General features: G+C 33.0%; 1 protein-coding gene across 1 annotated transcript in view; it reads left to right on the top strand.

The window, feature by feature from the left end:
- Nucleotides 1–22,412, top strand: part of LOC126740683 (pro-resilin-like) — a 43,715-nt gene that overhangs the window by 2,989 nt on the left and 18,314 nt on the right. Inside the window, exons 2-12 of the mRNA XM_050446810.1 lie at nucleotides 3,047–3,146; nucleotides 3,268–3,423; nucleotides 3,474–3,989; nucleotides 4,051–4,164; nucleotides 4,217–4,273; nucleotides 4,328–4,491; nucleotides 4,556–4,748; nucleotides 4,804–4,845; nucleotides 13,368–13,372; nucleotides 17,963–18,230; nucleotides 21,691–21,718. Coding sequence (XP_050302767.1) covers nucleotides 3,047–3,146; nucleotides 3,268–3,423; nucleotides 3,474–3,989; nucleotides 4,051–4,164; nucleotides 4,217–4,273; nucleotides 4,328–4,491; nucleotides 4,556–4,748; nucleotides 4,804–4,845; nucleotides 13,368–13,372; nucleotides 17,963–18,230; nucleotides 21,691–21,718 — 1,643 coding nt within the window. The remainder of the gene's footprint in view (nucleotides 1–3,046; nucleotides 3,147–3,267; nucleotides 3,424–3,473; nucleotides 3,990–4,050; nucleotides 4,165–4,216; nucleotides 4,274–4,327; nucleotides 4,492–4,555; nucleotides 4,749–4,803; nucleotides 4,846–13,367; nucleotides 13,373–17,962; nucleotides 18,231–21,690; nucleotides 21,719–22,412) is intronic.

Here is a 22,412-nt window from a genome sequence, read left to right as displayed (position 1 = left end):
CAAAACTTAACTTATTTTCTTTAGAATGAACAGTTTTTCGCCCAGCAGCAAATTTTTTATATTGGCATGTTCCCGATATTTTTTATCAATTTTGCTTACTGTTGATTGTGATGAACATAAGTTCATATTTAGATATGTTTTATTAAATAGTCTGCAAACCTTTTCTTGATTATATCGCCATAATCAGAAATTATTAAAATATCAGTTTGTTGCTGCTCGGTTTATAACACCATTTTTTATTACAAAGTAATAGTCACAGTTTAAGTCGTGATCTTTTTATAGGGGTGACATTCGTTGATAATAACAGTGACAGCTTATCTTTTTAAGGTATTCTTCAAAGCACACAAATTTTCGATTTTATAGAATGTTAAATGTGTAAATTGGACACATTTCAATAGTCAATACGCTAAAAACGGATAAATTTAGATGAAGGACATTTTAAATAAAATGCATCTAGAATTTTAAGTAGAATTGAAATTTAAAAGCATATATAGGATATTCTATTAAAAATAAAGTTGGTAATTATAACTCTTTTTTCAGCTACCCTGTACAATAATTTTTAACACAAAAAATTTACAAAAAAAAATGAAAATCGACGGGTTTGAGCATTTTTGAGAATTATACAGAGCTTTTGAGAAAATTGCAATATTTGATTGTTTCGAGACATCTTATACAGTGCATTTTTTTTAATCTCGAGTCATAGGGTTTTACGTGTAATATTTTCAACCCCATGTTAGAACCTGTTCTTGAACCTGAAACTTGGAACAAGTGAAGTTTAAGTTAACAGACTTTAAAAAATCCCATTATTTTGCAAAAAAATTTGCGAGAAACCTAAATAAAATACGTTTTTCTGATGAAAAAGTTTGCTTTTTCTGCACCTCGTAACCTTCATTACCTTTACACTTCAAAGCAGGTAGACAAATATCTGACAGTGACACAAAATAATTTCCTCAAAATCTCAAAAATATATTTTCAGAAATCAACAATAAACAAATAAAACCTTTCAAATAAATTATTCAAACTGACCTCAAAATTGAGCCAAACAAAAGCCCAGACAGTTGTAGAAATGTCTTTTAACATTTAGGAGCTGCCGGGGAGTAATGGTACGCGAAGCCTCGATAATTCTATTAGGAAGTTCTTCGATATTGTTGGGTCTGCCTCTAACAATATCAAACACTTTCGATGATAGATAGCCCCAATAAAAGTTATCTAAAGGTTAAAGATCGGGGCTTCGCGCCGGCCATTTAGATGGCCCAAAACGTCCAATCCAGCGTCCCGGGAACGTGGTATTCAAAAACTCGGTAACAGTCGCTGCACTATGAGCGGGGGCTCCATCATGTTGAAAAATTATCCTGCCATTTTGAACAGCGTTTCCTAATGCGGGAATGACCTGCACCTGAAGTAATTCTAAATATTCTGCAGTATTCAGGCTACCCTCTATGAAAACTGGTCCAATTATTCGATCTCCAAGAATTCCTGCCCGCACGTTAAGTTTCTGTCTTGTTTGGGTATGCGTTTCCTGAATGACGTGAGGATTTTCTCGCGCCCATATTCGAGTATTTTGTTTGTTGACTGTACCATTTGTACAGAAAGTACTTTCGTCTAAAAATAGTATTTTGTTTGTAATTGGGTCGTTGTTAATTCGTTCCATCCACTGTTCACAAAACTGCATTCTAAGAAAATAATCATTAGGCAATAGTTCTTGAACATTTTTAACTTTAAAAGATTTGTATTTTTCTTTTCTGATTGCCTTATAGCAACTACTCCTACTTTTTCCGGTAACTTCAGCGAACTGAGTAAAACGATTTGTTGGATTTTCTTTAACGGCCAAGCATACCTCCATTTTAAATTCTTCCTCTACTACAGTTTCGGCTCTTTTTCGTTTTAAGTGAGAACTGGCGATGCATCCAATCGTAATAAATTTTTCATGAAACCGTTGTACAGTTGATCTAGACGGGACGAGACGGTTAGGATAAGACACGGTAAAATTATCTACCACTTCTTGCGCCGACATTCCTCTAATGTCGTTTGAAACCATCTCAATACGTTCCTCCGTAGTGTAAATCGACATTTTAAAGAGTTTTTGAACAATTTCAATGGAACAATTTAAAAATTATTTTGTGTCACTGTCAGATATTTGTCTACCTGCTTTGAAGTGTAAAGGTAATGAAGGTTACGAGGTGCAGAAAAAGCAAACTTTTTCATCAGAAAAACGTATTTTAAATAGGTTTCTCGCAAATTTTTTTGCAAAATAATGGGATTTTTTAAAGTCTGTTAACTTAAACTTCACTTGTTCCAAGTTTCAATCCTATCGATTAAATAGAACAGGTTCTAACATAGGGTTGAATATATTACACGTAAAACCCTATAACTCGAGATAAAAAAAATGCACTGTATAAACTTTAAAAATTACTTTGATCTTTTCTAAGATTTCGCTTAATTAAGTATTTTTTGATGGCAAAATATTTTGCTGAATATTTAAAAAAGATTTTGCAAGAATTAATTGATATGGTATATTAATTAATTCCTTATTTATCACCAGAATAAATAATTAATATTTAAGATATTTTATTTCAGTATATTTCCTTTCCTTCAATATTTAGTAAGTTTCCTCTAGTATACATTTCGTTTTTGGTAAACATAAATTCAATTAATAATTTTTCTTTATTCCTTGATGCAGCGATGCGCTCTTTTAAATATATTTCATAGCCAAAAATAAAGATAAATTTCCCTAACAGCAATAAAAATTTTAGTCAAAAAAGCATGCTAATTAAGTGAAAATAGCCAAATTATTAATTAATTCAAAGAATATAAAAAACGCAATTTTTACGTATAAGAAAATAATAACTACTGGATTCTCTATAATTAAAATTTTGCTATAATTATTATTTACTTACGTAATACTTTAATGATCACAACCTAAGAAAAACCGTAATGCATTCTGAAACGTTTAGTTCTAAAAATAGTAACTCTTCTCCTGTTTTACATTCGTGATTTTCATGGCGCGATTAGATGTATGCTATTTAATACACTCTGCTTCTTTTAGTTTCAGCTTACTCCTTACCTACTGTTAGTATGGACGGTTCTCGTAAGGACAGAGCCACCTGTCAACTCATATTTACCTCCAAATGGAAATGGCAATGGCAGTAAGTATCATTATTTATGTATAGCTCAAATTATTTATTAAACGACCCAATTTTAATTTTACACCATACAAAAATAATGCGCCAAAATAATTGGTTCTAACTGTTAACTAATATCGCATAGATGGTAGGCCAAGTTCAAGTTATGGACCTCCCGGTTACCAACCTGGAGTTCCTCTAGGACCTAATGGCAATGGAAACGGTAATGGGTACAGCAATGGTAATGGATATAATGGAGGAACACCATCATCCGTTTACGGACCACCTACAAATGGAAATGGTTTGTAAAATATACAATCAAAATGTTTGTTTCAATAATTTGTTACGTAGGCAACGGTTATCCAGATCCTGATAGTGATCAAAGGCCTGGCTCTAGTTACTTGCCCCCTACCAATGGAAATGGAAATGGTAATGGTAACGGAAACGGAAATGGAAAGGCAAATGGAAACGGCAACGGAAACGGAAATGGTAATGGTAACGGAAGGCCAGAATCATCATATTTACCGCCTAACGAAAATGGAAACGGAAAACCATCTTCTTTATATGGACTCCCACGTAACGGAAACGGTAACGGTAATGGTAACGGTAACGGTAACGGCAAACGTAACGGCAATGGCAATGGCAATGGCAATGGCAATGGAAACGGAAATGGATATAGTAGACCAGGTGGTTCTTATTTGCCTCCAAATGGTAATAGCAACGGCAATGGCAACGGCAATGGCAATGGAAATGGCAATGGAAACGGAAATGGATACAGTAGACCAGGTTCCTCATATTTGCCACCAAATGGTAATAGTAACGGAAATGGTAATGGAAAGCCTTCCTCTAGCTATGGTGCTCCAAATGGTAATGGAAATGGAAACCGCATTAACTCATCAAACTTAGACAAATATATTCTAAATTTTAGGACGTCCCAGTCCTTCATACGGGGTTCCAACTAATGGTAATAGTGTATCATCAGTTTACGGCGCTCCCAGTGGTAATGGTAATGGAAATGGTAATGGTAATGGATACAAAAATGGTAAGTTTTTCATTTTGTGTAAAAATTAACTTATTACTTACTAATCATTTAGGCAATGGTAATGGGCAACCCAGTTCTACCTACGGAGCTCCAAATGGAAACGGAAATGGTATTTTTTTTATATCTTTTATTTTTATTATAATAATAATCACATAAATTCTAGGTAATGGAAGGCCTTCAAGTTCTTACGGTCCACCATCTAATGGTAATGGCAATGGTAATGGCATTGCTCCAGTTTATGGTCCACCAACTAATGGTAACGGCAACGGGAATGGATATGCCGCTAACGGTGGATATGCTAGTGGTGGCCCTGAAGAAGAAGTTACCGTAAGAGTATTTTTACAAGTTTAGAAAATATAGCATTAAAATGTACCATTCTTTGTTCTTTAAGGAGCCAGCTAAATATCAATTTGAATACCAAGTAAGCGATGCAGAATCTGGCAATGAATTTGGTCACAAAGAAGAACGTGATGGTGATTTCACTACTGGAGAATATAATGTGCTGCTTCCAGACGGTAGGAAACAAATTGTCAATTATGAAGTTAATGGTGATGAAGGATACAAACCTGTTGTAACTTATGAAGGTAATATGAGATATAAAATTTTAATATAATGTTATTATAATATATTTATCTATAGAGTCCAACAATGGGGGTTATTCTTCAGGAGGTCCACAAAATGGTAATAAAATTAAATAAATTGTAATTTTATTTATATTTAGGCTAAAGAATTGAATTTTCATTTAAAATATAAATAGCAAGTATAGCTTGGTTAACTCCATTTACTGATTTTATATTTTGTTTAGGAAATGGCGGTTATCAATATCCCAATGGAAATGGAAATGGTAATGGAAACGGATATTCAGGGAGTAATGGATCATATTAATTGTAACCAATTTTCAAACTTTATAATGGAACTTGCTCGAATTTCGGGTCTATGTGATTTTGGGTAATAACAAATATTTTGATTTCCTTTCTTTTTTTAATATTTTCTTAATCCTGTCATTATTAGTACAAATTTCAAATATTTGTTCATTATCTATAGTACAATAAAACACCACAGTGAGCAGCAATAATAAATCAACATGTTTTTTTTATTTTGCCAATTTACAATTAAAATAATGTAATCAGTATTTGTTTGAGTATTTTTTTATAAATGCTTATCATATAGTATTAAAAATTATGTAACAGTGTCGTATGACGCTGATGACTCTTTAATAGAAATCATTTTAGGGATTAATTGCTTATATTAGTTTTTAATGTACAATGTTATTCATTATTTTAAGCACGTTTGACGGATGATGACTGCTGTGAATAGGAACTGATTATTGCCCATTTTTGTATGGACATATATTGTATATAGCTTTTAAAACCAATATTTTAAATAAATACTTTGTAGAAAATCTTGTTTTTCTATTTTACATAATATTTAAAGTAATTTAAGAATAATAAGACCCATACTGATCCTGCTGTAAAACTATTTTTAAATTTACAAAATTGAAAGGAAAATAATAGGATAATAGGATAAAGGATTCAAATGCTAAAATGAATCATGAAAATTATTTTAGAAGCTATTAAAGCTCTGTAATTATTTAAAACAGATGTTACATTTAAGTTTCTTCTTCGTTCTCAAATTAATATAGTATAAAGCCTATACCTATTAATATAGTATATATGAATCTAAAAAAATATAATAGTAGTAATTTAAAAATAAACTAACAGATTTAAAAATATAACAAAATTAATTTGAAAATTCGTTTTCAGGATCTCATTAGATAATATTTAATAATATTTATCTGTTGTCAAAAATTTTTAGATAGAATGTACTCATCATTAATTTTTTAAATTACAAGCCAAAATGATTTCTATACCGGGTGGTACGTCGCCGAGCGGAACATAGGAAATCCCATGTAAATTTTTAGAGGGTCAATTATTGGCTTCCCTGTACATTTTACAGAAAAAATGTAAGATAACTTTTTGAAGAGACCAATCTGGCAAACCCTCGTGCAAAGTTTCAAAAAATTTTAATAAGTGAATCTTTCATTATTCATTAAGAATTATTCAATTACATGTAATTGCAAAATTACCAAATTTTTGGTTCAGGTAAAACCAGACACCTGCCACCAGCAAACAATTTGTTATAAGGCTTTCTCAAATCTGACGTACAGCCGAATACATGTTTTTTTTTCGTTTTATCAATCTCACAACTATACATTCAAAGTAAGACGCGTTAACTTTCACGATTACTTTTTTATCTAAACTTTTTCAGCTGTCCAATGATATGGTGTCCCATAATTCCCACGAATACATTTGTTTTTTGGGAATATTGTATCCGAGTATGAACAAAGCGATGTTCATTTTCTTGGCTTCAATATCGGCAATTCTGAACATTTGGTTCATTGTTGAGGGTAAATGTACATTCATCAGTAAAACAAATATTTCTTAAAAAATTCCTATCATTATTTGCTCTTTCATAATTTCAAAACAAAATGCCATTATTTGCTCTTCATCTCCTTCCTACAGCTCTTGATGTTTTTCGAATTTATACGAATATTATTTGTGTTTTTTTAAAGTGCACAATACCGTTGTATGATGTTTATTTACTTCTTGCCCAAGAACCCTCGTATTAACCATCTTGTTTTCCTCCACACTCAGTACAATATTAAGATCTCTGTTCTGTCTTTCTTCGGCTCTATTTTCGATATCCTGAGTTGAACATTATAATTATTTATTACGGTACCTTTGACTCGAACTTATTCACAGTACGTTTAATAGTTGAAATGAATGGAATAAGCTTGGTGGGAAAATAAACTAAAAACATTTCAGATACTGCTCTAAAACTATTTCCCGCATAATGCCACTTAATTATGGCTATTTTTTCGTCTATTGAATAACTCATACTTGTTTTCAAATATCGACTGCCACTGATTTATTGACACTTTTCCTCACGTCAGTGACAATATTCATTTTATTGGTGCCCGTTTGGTTTTACCTGAACCGAAAATTTGCTAATTTTGCAATTACATTTAATTGAATAATTCAAGAAACGCTTATTAAAATTTTTTGAAACTTTACACAAGAGTTTGCCAGATTGGTCTCTTCAAAAAGTTATCTTACATTTTTTCTATAAAATGTACAGGAAAACCCATAATTGACCCCCTTAAAATTTACATGGGTTTTCCTATGTTCCGCTCGGCGACGGTATAATTTTTTTTATAGGAAATAGCTTATATCATGACATATATATTGATATTGAATCTCTTCGATATCCAGCCTAAAAGCCTAAAAACATCATAATTTTCTTTGAATACCCTCCGGAGCATTCACATGGTTACTATAACGTGATGTTTGTATTTACAGAGCTACTGATGCTGATTTACATTAATTCTGTCAAAAATGACTGAGCCTGCTAGAATCCTTGCCCTTAAAAAGGTCCTGAATGAAATCCCTGCCTTTAAATTCATATCATATAGCGATCTCAATACTGATTTCTCCGGTGTGTGTGCTACTCAAATGGTATAGCTTCAGTATGGTCATGGATATTAACTCACCAATTACAATAACCAATAACTAAAACCAGTTCTACTACCATAGACTATGTAATGTCATCGTTTGATCTGGAATTCCTTGATAGTACCGTCAATGCGGGTGACTTGATAACAATTATTTTGACATGTTCATCCCTCTACGAGACACAAAATAAAAAATTGGTTTGCAAAAAATATGGAAAACTTAAGCAGATAAGTTTGGGAAATATATACATCGGAAAAAAACTTTCAAATTTCTTTTAGTTTTCAAAAAAAAAATAATAAACAGAAAATTTCAAGTCACTCGCTCTAAAGGGTGTATCGAAACAAAATTAGTTAATTGAAACTAATTTCTTTGGTTGTACCAATTATAAAACATTATTTTATATAAAAAATATAAACTAAATATAGCTTAAACGCTATTCTAATTTAACATTGTTTTTAAAGAATAAATTTTAGTGCTCCTCTCCTTAACTCTTCAGGACGCTCAAACTTCCTGATCACTCGCTCCATAGTAATGTCACTAATATCTGGCTTAAGGGGAAGAACAAAAGCATCTTTGATTTTTTCAGAAGGCCTAAGAAATGAGCAATGTATAAATCTTTGGTCTACTTCCATTACTTTTGCCAGATATCTTTGTTGCTTTTTTTTAGTGTAGTAAACTCTGCCAAGATGAAGTCCCCTTCTACCAAGTTGTCTAGAGCGATTTGCGCTTTCTCCACTTTTTGTAAGTTTTCCGAGTTAATATATTTTTTTTCTTGCACTGGGTTTACAAAGCAGGGCAGCTCAATATCTTCAAGTTCCTCTGATCCTTTATTTGACAATATAATCTTCTTCTGGCTCGATTATAGTTTCTTTTTCCGATTACGAAGAGCTTTAAATCTTTTGATCTGTAACGCTTTCTCCGGGCGCCACTACCAATTTCTTATGGTTGATTTGTTTGGCTCGCAGTTTTTTAAATCTGGATTCCTTAAAAAGAGATGTAACTGACTCTGCAACTAATGATGTAACACTATTATTGGCGTCTCGGTTTTCTCTCTCTATTTTCTCGGTTAAGCGGATACAAACCTGTTGCCTCAAATCCAGATTTAATATTTTTACCAACTGTGAGAGCAATCGATTTGATTGTCCTGTTCAGAACTCGGGGAAAATGATCTTTCTGTAGCACACCTGGATTTGACATTTTCCATTTTTTTAGCTGCTGTCGCCAGGCAATCTTGATTGGACTGAAGCAGGACACATCAAAGGATTGTGTCAAATGGGTACTGTTTGCTGATAAGAAAATGAATCTAATATTTTCTTCCTTCCATTTTTTTATTACAGCCTCTGACAAATGACTTGCTAGATTGTCCCCAATGATAGCTTTTGGGCCATCTAGACGTCTATAATAAGGAACAATGATCTTGAAGAACCAATCCTCAAACAAACTTTGATCGACCCGCCCAGACTTGCTCCGGTTGTAAATACAACCTTCAGGGCCAAGTGGACCACAAATTTTCAGATTTGTAGACAACGTATTAAGGTAACAAAAGTCCAGCCGCTGTTACAGAGAACATGACTAAGTGGGCAGACTTGGTGGAATCACAAACTTCCTCTGCGTGCTTCATAGTTCTTCGTATAACAACTTTAGGCCTTCCGGAATCATCAACAAAATTTGTTTCGTCATAGTTTATTAAATTCTCTGGTAGTACGTCTTTGAGAGAAACTTCCAATTTATCAAAATATTCATATAAAACTTTTCTTGATATACCTGCCCTAGATCTTTTTATATTTTCAGCCAAACGAACCTTTAATACATCTTTATGCCTTGTAAGAAAGTCCGTGCACCAATCTTTTCTAGGTATAATATTAGAAAACTTGGTCACCTATTTGCCGGCTCGATCCAAGTAGTTTTTAACTAATAATTTTATATCCTCCTTCTCATATGGATAGCCCCATTCTGCCGCCGTAAAAACAGCTACTACAATGGCATTTTCTTCTCTTTTACTTCAAACAGGTTGTTCCCCAAATTTTTCGGGTGTTTATTCTTAATCTTCCTCCATAGGGCCACTAAAGAAATGTTATATTATGTTTGGGAAGCCTCGGAATAGGACATCCCATGTCTAATTGCGGCTAGAGCACTTTCTAGGTTATCATTTTTATAATTCACATATCGCCGTCCGCCAATTTTCTTCTTATATTTCTGTGGCATGATTTTTCAAGTCACCCTAAAAATATAACCAAAAGTTTAAAAAATTTTAAAAAAATTTGAAACAAATTTTTAATGCAAAAATGTAATGACATCTTAAAAAAACTATTTTTTTCATCTAATATTAAAAATTCATACCTTTCCTGACTGAATTTCAACTATGGCTCAGAAGTAAAAGTTCTAGAGGTTCACAACATCAACAATTTTTATTAGTTACTTTGACATACAGCTACGGCACACTAATTCAGAATGGCGCGACAAGTTTTAGCCTAAAAGTAAACATGTACCAAGGTCAAATGCGCGGCAGTGCCTATGCAGCGTGCTCCCGTGCATTTAGGTGACAACTTAAATATCCGTCCGACCGCGTAAATTGTTTCACTTCACCCTCTGATTTCAAGTCACCCACTTTGACGGTACTCTTTTTAATTCTAGTTTCTCTGATCCTGAAGAAATACCAAATAAATTTTCTATAAAATCCAAAAAAAAAATAAGACACGTAAATTACGCCGAATTTTTGGAAATAAAAATTCTCTGTCGATACTAAGTTGTCAGTATCGCCATTCAATTCATTGTTCTTGCTTCCTTCACCAAACCTTGCTTCCTAACCCTTTTTTTGCCGTCTGTCAAAATCAAACACCATTAATCCTGGTCTACTAGAGGCTTACGATTATCCGAAACATGCGCTTATTATCATACTTAAAGAAAATGTCGGACAGTGTCTTCTGCCATGATTATGTAAGACTTTACAGCAAAATTTATTACAAAACTATAAGGGCTGCCAAGGATATTTATTATAATGAAAGCCAAAGCAGGTAATGTTGGTAAAGAAACATAGTCTATTGTAAATAAACCTTCTTTATCTAGGTCAATCCTTACTTTACCTAAGACCCTTAATAGTTATTTCGTAATTGTTGCAAAAAAATTAATGAATACTATAACTCTTTTTCATGATTCACTTTTATACCTGTCTAATGAAAATTTATATGGGTTCCTTTTTTACGCCCATAGCATTAGCAAAGCTTCGCAGTACAACCAATGATATTAAAAACAAAACATCATCTGGGACAGATGGGCTTACCGTAAAATGTTTTCAAATCTGCCAGAATGCATTTTGAATCATCTTGGTTGGCATCATGGCAATTATTTTTGTGCTACATTAAGGAGCGGATAAAGAATAAGTTTCGAATTATCATCTAATTACACTCCTTCCCACGTTAACCAAGATCATTGAACTATTGAATAAAAAAAGTCTTCTTTTCTTTTTGTTTAAATATAAATAAAATACCTACTTCCCATCAATTTAAATTCTTGAATAACAAATGAACCAACGATGCTACCTTTTTTTAGTCAAGTAGGGTTGTTGAGTCTGGTCAAAATGTTGATAAAAAAGTGAGGATGAATGGAATAAATAAAAAAAAATTGAAAATTATGAAGATTTTACATGATACTTTAAATACGTAATTATTGCCGGCTTGCACAAGGTTTTTTAGCAAAATTAAGAGCTAAAAAAGAGCTAAAAGAACTCTTGATTTTGCTAAAAAAATATATATATTGCAACAAATTTGGAATTTTTTGGGGGCTAAAATTGTAAATTATGAATAAACACGCGGCGGTAGCCCCGTGTTTGGGCCTATAATTCCCATTTCCTAACTATTATCTCTAATTTTTTTTCCTAAATTTCCTAAATAGGACTCAAACGACTACCTAACCCACTATTTAGCGCCAGCCCAAGGTTCCAATCCCTTTTTGCAATCCCAACTCCACATGTACACAAATCAGAGTCTCATGTGCCCGTCTTGTAAGCGGTAGGCGGTAGGTAGCCCCATATATTATTTATTTATTTATTTATATCACTCAACAGAGAAACTCCAATAATAGAGTGGAAACGATCTATATAAACATGAAATCATTTTATCAAAATAAAATTAATATTACAGATTTGATAAATTATTAATAAATATATAAAAAGAAGAAAACAAGATTATCTAAACAAAGCGAATTCTTTTAATTTCGGCCAGGCTACAGTTAAAAATATCGCATTGATTTTGTATAGAGTTGTATAAGATCGTGTTTTCGTTCGTTACTTATAGGAAACCGCATAGAGGCGAAATTTTGCAACGTCGCGCGTGTACGAGTGCCTGCGACAGAGCACCGTCCCGGCCGGCCCGAGGACGGGAATCTGACTTTCGTGGGAGCTGCGACGTTTAACGACAAAATGTCCCAAAATATTACGCGAAAATCCAGGCATTTTTAAAATATTTATTCTAATGCGGGTTTTACAGACATGACAATATGTAAAACCCGCGTAGAATTGTAATCTTAAAATGTTTAATATGCTGCGTTTTGCATAATGAAAATTAAAGCGTTATTCTAATAAAAAATAAAATATCAACTCGGATAAAAATATAATAAAAAATCAGAAATAGAACTCTAATAAACAAACTTAACAACATATCATCGTTTTAAATAAAAGGCTCAAATAAACCGCCTTCTTTTGCTAAACAAAAACTCAACCTATCGTAAAAGCCATTTCGCACCTCCAAAAGAGTTTCAGGTAAAATGGAATTGGCACCTTCGACAATTTTATTTCGCAACTCCTCTAAATCTGTTGGCCTACTAAACTCATGCTTGTAAATGGCCTGATTAAGGTAACCCCACAGATAAAAGTCATTTGGAGACAAATCTGGAGATCTAGAAGGCCATTTAATATCGCCAGTCTTACTAATAAGGCGGTTAGGAAAAGTATATGTTAAAAATTCTTTTACCCTAGCCGCGTTATGAGCAGGACAGCCATCTTGCTGAAAATAAACCGATCCCAGGTCTACATCAGGTAGGATTTGAATGGCAGGAAGATCTTGGTTTTGCAGCAACTTAAGGTACTTTTGGGCGTTTAAAGTGCCATCAATAAAAAATGGCTCTCTAACATTGTCGCCCAAAATACCTGCCCAAACATTCAATTTCTGAGGATACTGGGTATGAAACTGAAAACTTCTGTGCTCGTTTTCCTGAGACCAATAACGAACAATGGAAGGATTGTGTTTGCCATGTAATGGAAAAGAAGATTCATCAGAAAACAAAATATTTTATAAAAAATATTCGTTTTCATTTGCCTTTTCCATCATGCTTTCACAAAATTTCATTCTACGCCCCTGGTCTTAAGTAAATATTTCCTGAGTTTTTAAAAACTTGAAACATTTGTACCCATATTTTTTCCTGATACGAGCAACAGTTTTATTGCTCATTCCCAGTTCCTCTTCAACACTTCTAGTGGACCGTGTCAAATCAAGTTCTAGGGTACTGCAAACCATTTCTTCCCGCCGTTCTATATCCTGGATCACTTCAACAGGTGGTTCTTGACGTTCTGTGTGGCATTTAAAACCGTTTTTGCATAAGGAATCGGTCTATTCTCAAATGTCACTGAAAACAAATCTCTACATTGTACTGCCGAATTTCCTCTATAAAACCATTTAATTAATTGAACTCTTTCAGAAGGGGTATAAACAGCCATAGTGAAAAAAACACGAAAATAACGCTCAAGAATTATTAATACAACGTGCAGTAACATAGCAAAGCGAGGTCTGCTGACTCCCGGTTCAAAAAATAAACACGAAAAATTCCGCCGCCTGCAAGCCACAACCAAGCGGTGTTGCCATTATTTTGGGTAATACGTAGCTCACGATAACACGATCTGTATATACAGTGCTTTTCTTTGAAGTTCTCCCCCCCCATTTATTTTTTGAACGGGTCAAAAAAAATTTTTGAAACTTGGCATAAGTAAATTGGTCTATAGATACTATTTTTCACTGTAAACTACGTAGTTGTAAATTCCAAGATGGCGGCTGGGCGACATCTTGAGAAAAAATTTTAAATAGAAAGGGGGGTCGTGTTGTACCTCATTTTAAAGGTCTCAATGAGTACTTTATAACCCTGAAATATTAGACCCATATCTTAACTCGTTTCAAAATGGCGGCCTAATAAAAAAGTATTTTTTTTTATTTTAACGTTTTACATTTTTATGATTTTTGAATAGGTAAAAATCAGTGTACGAAAATAAATGCGTCACTATTTTATTTTGACATAAAAACGACAGTTCTAAATGTCAAAATAACACATAAGCGCCATCTTGAATAAATGCATTAAATAGAAATCTTGTGTTACCTCATTTAAAAGGTTTTATTGAGTACTTTTAATATTTATTACATGGACTCGGTGGACTCCGTTTTGACCTGTCTAAAAGTAACAGCCAAAAAAATACACTGTTGCGATTTTATTAACGTTTTTAATAATAATATACAAATAATTTATAATTTTTCAATTTTGGATTTAAAGATTAACTTTTTGGTTTCTAAAGACTTACTGAACCGCCCTCGTATGTCACATTTCACGTTAAAGGTTATTGAACATTATTTAGACATTCCAAAAACCAAATAGCTATTAAAAAAACCCAAAGGTTTCACCTTGTGATCTTGTATGGGTGAAACTTATTTTTTTTTTTAACTCTCCATGCCGTCGAAGTTGAAACTTCACAGATATCAGCAACAGTTAGAGTAAAATGTTGGGGATTTTCTATTATTTCGCCAATTATTTGGACTTGCTTTTCTTCTGAAATAGACATATGGCCTGTGCGTTTTTTATCCTGGACAGTACCAGTAGTTGTAAATTTATTTACAAGTTCCCTTAAATATTTACGGCAAATAGGACGATCAGGAAAACGTTCGTTGAAAACCCTTTCAGTCTCATGAAAATTACGCGTTGCTCCATAAATAAAAATTGCTTCTACTTTTTCCTCCAATGGACGAGAATTAACCATTTTGAAAAAAACAATAAATTCAAACTGCCAAACACACTAAACAATATCTAACAATGACCGATACAAGAGTAATTTACCGGTTAAGGAAAAATATCTTAAAATTTTTTTTCGAGTTTTTTAATAGCTATTTGGTTTTTGGAATGTCTAAATAATGTTCAATAACCTTTAACGTGAAATGTGACATACGAGGGCAGTTCAGTAAGTATTTAGAAACCAAAAAGTTAATCTTTAAATCCAAAATTCAAAAATTATAAATTATTTGTATATTATTATTAAAAACGTTAATAAAATCGCAACAGTGCATTTTTTTGGCTGTTACTTTTAGACAGGTCAAAACGGAGTCCATCGAGTCCATGTAATAAATATTAAAAGTACTCAATAAAACCTTTTAAATGAGGTAACACAAGATTTCTATTTAATGCATTTATTCAAGATGGCGCTTATGTGTTATTTTGACATTTAGAACTGTCGTTTTTATGTCAAAATAAAATAGTGACGCATTTATTTTCGTACACTGATTTTTACCTATTCAAAAATCATAAAAATGTAAAACGTTAAAATAAAAAAAAATACTTTTTTATTAGGCCGCCATTTTGAAATGAGTTAAGATATGGGTCTAATATTTTAGGGTTATAAAGTACTCATTGAGACCTTTAAAATCAGGTACCACACGACCCTCCTTTCTATTTAAAATTTTTTCTCAAGATGTCGCCCAGCCGCCATCTTGGAATTTACAACTACCTAGTTTACAGTGAAAAATAGTATCTATAGACCAATTTACTTATGCCAAGTTTCAAAAATTTTTTTTGACCCGTTCAAGAAATAAATGGGGGGGGGACTTCTAAGAAAAGCACTGTATATTAAGCCAGAGAAACAAAAATTATATGCACGCCAATGCCTCTTAAAGAAAACGCCGCGTGCTAAACGTTTTTAGTTTTTATGCTTGTCCAAGTAACTTCACCTAAACTATACACCCGTAGCTACCGCTATTCGCCTAGTATTTAACCCGGGATTTTCTGCTACGCGGACTAAAATTTCTTCCTGTTCTTGGGAAATATTTTTTGGGCGGCCCAAAACAGGCATTTTTGGCCGAAATGATCCAGTTTCTCTTAGTTTTATTCTCTTAACACTTGTCTCCAACGCTGCCAAAAATGCGATTTAAATAAAGAAGTAAATAAATATTAGTTTAAACATTTTTTTGAAAAATGGTGATTATGTCGAAAATGGTTGCTCCTAGCGACCTTAATAAGTTATACATTTTTTATGTAAAATTAAAAAAGGAATTTGTTTTGGTACTTTTTAAACCGATAAACGGAGCTGAAAAAAAGTTAGGGGTTCTAAAAAAGTAAAAACTAACGCAACGAGCGCCCTCTACCGAAAACACAAAAACTATATACTAAATTTTATTTATCTTTTTAAGAGATGTTTTAAATTTCATGTCAGTATGTCAATTGGTTCAACACTTATGAAAAACAAAAGAGATAAATCAAATAATACTTCGACGCTCTTTATTTCAGTTACCATTAAAGTTAGGATAAGGCAAGTTGACCTCAATCACATTATTTTGACGTATGGAATCTAGTGTTGTTCTATGTCCCACATCGTTCATTCGAATAAAGGTACTTATCTAGTAAAAGGCATTTTTATGGAAATTAAATATTTTATAATTATTATAGATTTGTAAATAAGTTTTTAGAAACTTAAATAGAAATAAACAATTAGTTATCCCTTGGTTTTTAACAAAAAAGACGCAAAGTTGTTTTCTTTTCTCAAAAACCGCTAGAGATAGGTGCAGAAAAGTATGCTTAAAAAAGACACAAAACAAAACAGGGAAGAATTAAAATAATGTTTTTTATTTAGTTTTTGAGAATATAGTATTGGGTAGAGAATAAGTAAATAGGTATTAGTGAAGAAATCTTATATCAATTTTAAACCTTTTATCCCCTGATGATGTTGCCCCTGGCATGTCGGGAGTTTTGAATAACTAAATGTTCAATAAATTAGTGGAGGAAGACTGCAGGATTTTCATTTAACCTTAAATAGGTATTAACTGCAATATTACCGGTGTTTTACTTTTATGTTACTCACTCTCATTATTACAATTGCCCCGTCGAGGTGTAATGTAGAGAAAGAACACCCAGAAGAAATAGGATGTTAATATTATAAAGCACAGAACTAGCAATTCTTCTAGAACTAGTGAGTAACAAGTTATGTAATTGCATAGATCAGCATTGGCACACTTTACACTAGCACAAATTGGTAACAAAATAAAGTTTCTAGAAAACGGAATAAAGTTCGTCTATGTAAAGGTAAAATATTGCCTTTAAAGGTCTATGAAGATAAGAAATCTTTACAATTATACTCATAATGAAATTACTAAAAAAAGATAACTGAGAAAAAGCATCTTGTTACTTATAAAATAATCAACCTTAATTAACAAAAAATCATTTTAAGGGATATGACAATTTTCGAATAGGGCAAACCCAACCAATAAAATTAAATTAGTAAACAAAAAAAAATCATAAGACCTAATTTTTAATCTCCAAATACCTTGTTACAGTCAAATAGAAAATAAGCTTTAAGAACCATCTAAAGGTAATTAAAGACACTGCTAATCTAAGTTCAATTTAATAATAAACTTGATCAAGTTACTAATAAAACAACAACAAAAAAGCCACAAAATCATAATTCACTGACTTTTATACATGTCAGCCAATAAAACTACCCCCTCCGCATGGTAAATTTAGACATCATTCGACAGCTTCCACTATTTGCAAGCAATTTTATTACAACAAAGGTGCATTTTAAACTAAATACGTGAATGCCAATTACACTGGATTGCATATAAAAGAACCGAGCATCTTCAGAGGAATCATTCAAACGTTCGCAGTTGAAAGAACATTGTTACTTATTTTTATTTAGAATAAGCGTTTTAATATCAAAAAAAATTGTGAAATATTAAGTTTAATTAATAAGTTTTATGTTAGTTTAAACTGGGTTTAAATTCCGAATTTTTAGAAACCAATATATCTCCGTCATGTTAAAGGTGATTATTTAGTACCTTAAATTAACTAAAATATTTTATAGCGAAAAAATGACTGTACAAATGTAATAAGTAATAAGAATTTTATTATGATATAATATTTGATTACCATCATGACGTTATTTTACCAATTTTTTAAATATTAATCCTAAAATAATAATTTACAAATATAACTATATTTAATTATTTCTTAACCTTATATATGAGTTAATGTTTTTTTTTTAATTTCAGTTTATACCCTGTCTTTTGATAATATGGGGCGCCATGGCAAGACCAGAAGCACCATTATATCTACCTCCTAATGGCAATGGTAACGGTAACGGAAATGGCAATGGTAAACCAGTTTATGGACCACCAAGCTTAACTTATGGGGTACCAATAAATGGCAATGGAAATGGTAATGGAAACGGAGTGTCCCCGGTTTACGGTGCTCCAACTAGAAATGGAAATGGCAATGGTTATAGCAACGGCAATGGCAACGGTAATGGCTACAGCAATGGTAACGGCAACGGTAACGGCAATGGAAACGGCAACGGCAAAAGCAATGGAAACGGCAATGGCAATGGCAATGGAAACGGTAATATATACAAAACTATTTAAAGAATAAATTTTAAAGCGCATAACGTCAGAGAAGTGATGGACCATAAAGTATATTTATGTTGAAATTTGAGATTTCTTAAAAGTGATCTCTTCACTCTATTTTGTAGCTCTTTTATTAAGTATCCCAAACGATTGAGTGGTTGAGTCATATCTATAGCAATTGAATAAAAGTTCAAGTTATTAGGACATTTTTGCATATTATTATAAATTTTTAAATTAAAATTTGTAAAAGTACCTGCTGATAGTTGCAGTATAATGAGTTTAAACATCACATCATTCTCATTTTCTCATTGCACAATTAGCTAAATTTGAGCCAACAGCGACAATCAATGAACGAAAGATAGTAAGTAATATTCAATATTTATATAATAGAGTAATAATGGTCTTAAATATTCCGAATTGTTTATATATAATTAGGAATAATGGTTATGACCGCCTTTGTGAATCTTCTTGTCGGAGATTGCTGCTCTGAATAGTTCGTTTGATGTTAGTCCAAAGTCCAAACCAATCTCTTAATTTTCTGAGTTAAGATGTTCTTCTTCCTCCCTGGCTTTTTTACCCATTTATTTTCCCTTGCATTATGTTTTGTAGTAACGGATATTTAGGTACTCTTATAGCCCTCCTTTTTTTGAATTCTTATATGCAGTTCCATGTTCATGAGTTTAGCTTTCCAGGATATTTTTAATAAGCGACGATTGCATTACTTTTCAAATACATCCAGTTTATTCATTTCTGCCTTTTTAAGAGTCCAAGCCTCAGCTCCATAAAGTAAAGTCGAAAATACGTAGGACCTTAACATTCGTATTCTAAGTTTTAAATTGATATTCTTGCTACTTGCTAGGGATTTTTGTAATTTGATAAATACTACTTTTACTATCTTTATTCGGCATATTATTTCAATTAACTGATACAACGTTTTCGTTATTCGGCAACCCAGATATTTATATTTCCTTACTCTTTCTATAGGTGTATTGTTTATGATAAGGTTGCGTTGGACAATTTCTCGTTTGGTTATGAACATAAACTTAGTTTTTTTAAGATTGTCATCATTTCATCTTTGTAAACGTTTATGGAGATCTTTTAGATTATCTGCTTTGACCACAGTATAATCAGAGAATCGCATATTGTTTAAAAGTTGACTGTTAATGGTAACGCATTCTTGTCTGTTAATTCAAGCCCAACGGAAAAATTGCCTTGCTGTACAAATAATGCAAAAAGCACACATCCCTGACAAACTACTCACAAAAGTTTTACTTCTTTCGAGAGTCTGTTATCTACTTTAATTTTTGCTGTTTGTTGTCAGTAGAGATTGATAATAATTGTACCGGCTATCAATGTTGAGATCTATAAGTATTTTGATAATTTTATGATGTTGAACCTTATCGAAAGCTTTTTCAAAACCAATAAAGCTCATATACAGATCTTAATTCATGTCTAAACATCTCTGTACCAGAACATTTATATCACATAAAGGTTCTTTGGTACCCATACCGTTTCTAGAACCCCTCTGATTGTCACTTATTTCAGAGTCCACTATAGCAAATATTCTATTTTATATAACTCTTAAAAAAACTTTAAGACTGGGGCTCATGAGTTCAATCGTTCAATGGTCAGAGCACTCTTTTGTGTTGGGTTTTTTAGGGATCGTTACAAATGTAGACAACAACCAATCTTCTGCTATAATGCCCGTTGCATATATGACATTAGAAAAGTTAACCAAAACCTTGGTGACGTCATCGTCTATAAGTTTCAGAAGTCCAACTGGCAGTTTATCAGGACCGCCAGCCCTTCCTCCCCTTGTCTGTTTAACAGCAGTAATATCTCCTCACGTAAAAGTTTCGTGCCTTTTTTAAGAAAAACATATTATTTCAGGTCGAACAAAAATGTATTTCTCGACATAGTCTCCACACGATGGTTGATGGTTTTTCCTTTTTGAATGTAATCAACCAAAATTACACCACGGCTGTCCCAAAAAACCTTTTCCTTCTTCGGAGCTGGTTTCCCCACCCCAATCTACTGCATTAACTGTTGTTTAGTCTCCGGAGTATGGTGAAAGATCCACGTTTCGTCGGCAATAATTAATTGGCGTAAAAGCTCAACACGATTCTCTTGAAAAAGTTAAAGAGTCTCGAGCAACATGTCCATCCGTACGCGCTTTTGGTCGATTGTCAACAAAAGCGACACCCATCGCGCAGATAATTTTCTGATGCACAAATCTTCATATAAAATCTTATGCATCCGTTCAGTCGACATTTCATAAGACTCAGCAATTTTTTTAATAGTTAGTCGGCGATCTTAAATCACGATTATGTGCACTAAGCTAATGGCATCGTCCGTGGAAACAGTTTTTGTGTGTCCAGAATGTTTGGCTTCAAAAATGCTCGTACGACCGCGTCTAAACTCGGCCATCTAATGTTTCACGGTTGAAAATGAGGGCAAAGATTCACCACATATGGATTCTAACTCTTCTTTCACTTCCCGAGTTTCTTTCACCGGCACTGCCTTAACCCTAAGGAGCATTACTCTACTTGAGCCTGGCCAAAAACTAGGTACAGACTTAGTGGGAGGTGCATCCAAAATAACTGCATAACGATGCGGTGGGTCGTTGCTACCAGAAAAGAACATTTCATTTTCAAATCATTTGCCGGGTGTTTGAAGGCCTTAAATATTCCATGTTGCAATTGTCATGGTTAACCTGGACATTCTTAGCACTTAGGGACTGAGGGCCTTGTTTTGAGTTTTCTTAACCATGATGAAGATTTAACGAGGAAAGTATTTCATGTTCCTTTGCCTTCCTCATCGCAGTTCCATAACTGTTTAAGTTGCTACAGTCACACTTTCGGATTTCTAGTGATAAATCGATCCAAAATTATCCTCTTTACACTTTATTTTGATATCGAGAATAGCTGCTGCCCTACATCATTTGCTTTTATGTCGGCCTTAGAAGCAATTGCTATTTCCACTAGATCTGCTGTTTCGATGCACGCTCCCCTGTTTTACTGTTGTGGATCAATAATAGAAAATTCTAAAGATCTAATAGTTTAAGTTTTAATTCATTTCTTGGAATCATATAATATCTTAAAGTAAAATTGCTTTTCTTAGCTTAATTTTTTTTTTAATTTATTTACTATTTTTCGGATAATTTACAGAAACGCAAGAGCATTTGACAGGATTATCTATTAATATCTTACATAATGAATCTAGAAAATTTTAACTGTATTCTAAATTCTCTTAAGTCTATGACAGAAAATTTTGCAGTACAAGTTTTTTAATAAAATTGTAAATAATGAATTAAAACAATTTTTGCTTTAGTAATTTACTAAAGTAATTCATTATTATAGGAAACGGTATTGCTCCAGTTTACGGTCCACCAACCAACGGAAACGGATATGCTGCCAACGGTGGATATGCTAATGAAGGACCCGCAGAAGAAGCAACTGTAACTATTTTAACACTGCTAGAAATCGTTTGGTATCTAATTTTATTAAATTGTTTTTTTTTTGTGTAGGAACCAGCACAGTATCAATTTGAATACCAAGTCAGCGATCCTGAATCTGGCAATGAGTTCGGCCACAAAGAGGAACGCGACGGTGATTTAACTACTGGAGAATACAACGTGCTTCTTCCTGACGGCAGGACGCAAATTGTCTCCTACGAAGTAAATGGTGACGAAGGATATAAACCTGTTATAACTTATGAAGGCATGTATTTATAGGAATAAGTAAGGACTTAGAAGAATCAAAAATATATTTCTTTACAGGTGAAGCTAATAATGGCGGCTATGCTTCTGGTGGTCCGGAAAATGGTAAGCTGATCTTTAACTGATGTTCAGATGTTATGCTAGGTTAAGATTTTGAGTTAAAGCAAATTTAAAATTCATTAATGTAATACTTATACCTATGCCATAGGAAATGGAGGATATCAATACTCCAATGGAAATGGAAATGGAAACGGAAACGGAAACGGAAACGGAAACGGAAACGGAAATGGAAACGGTAATGGTAATGGTAACGGAAACAGCAATGGCAACGGTCATGGTAACGGCAACGGATATAGCAACGGTAACGGCAACGGATATAGC

The sequence above is a fragment of the Anthonomus grandis genome, chromosome 9 (assembly GCF_022605725.1).
Source record: "Anthonomus grandis grandis chromosome 9, icAntGran1.3, whole genome shotgun sequence".
Taxonomy (NCBI): Eukaryota; Metazoa; Arthropoda; class Insecta; order Coleoptera; family Curculionidae; genus Anthonomus; species Anthonomus grandis.
Note: the sequence above shows the minus strand (reverse complement) of the source record. Positions and strands in the feature narration are given on the sequence as shown.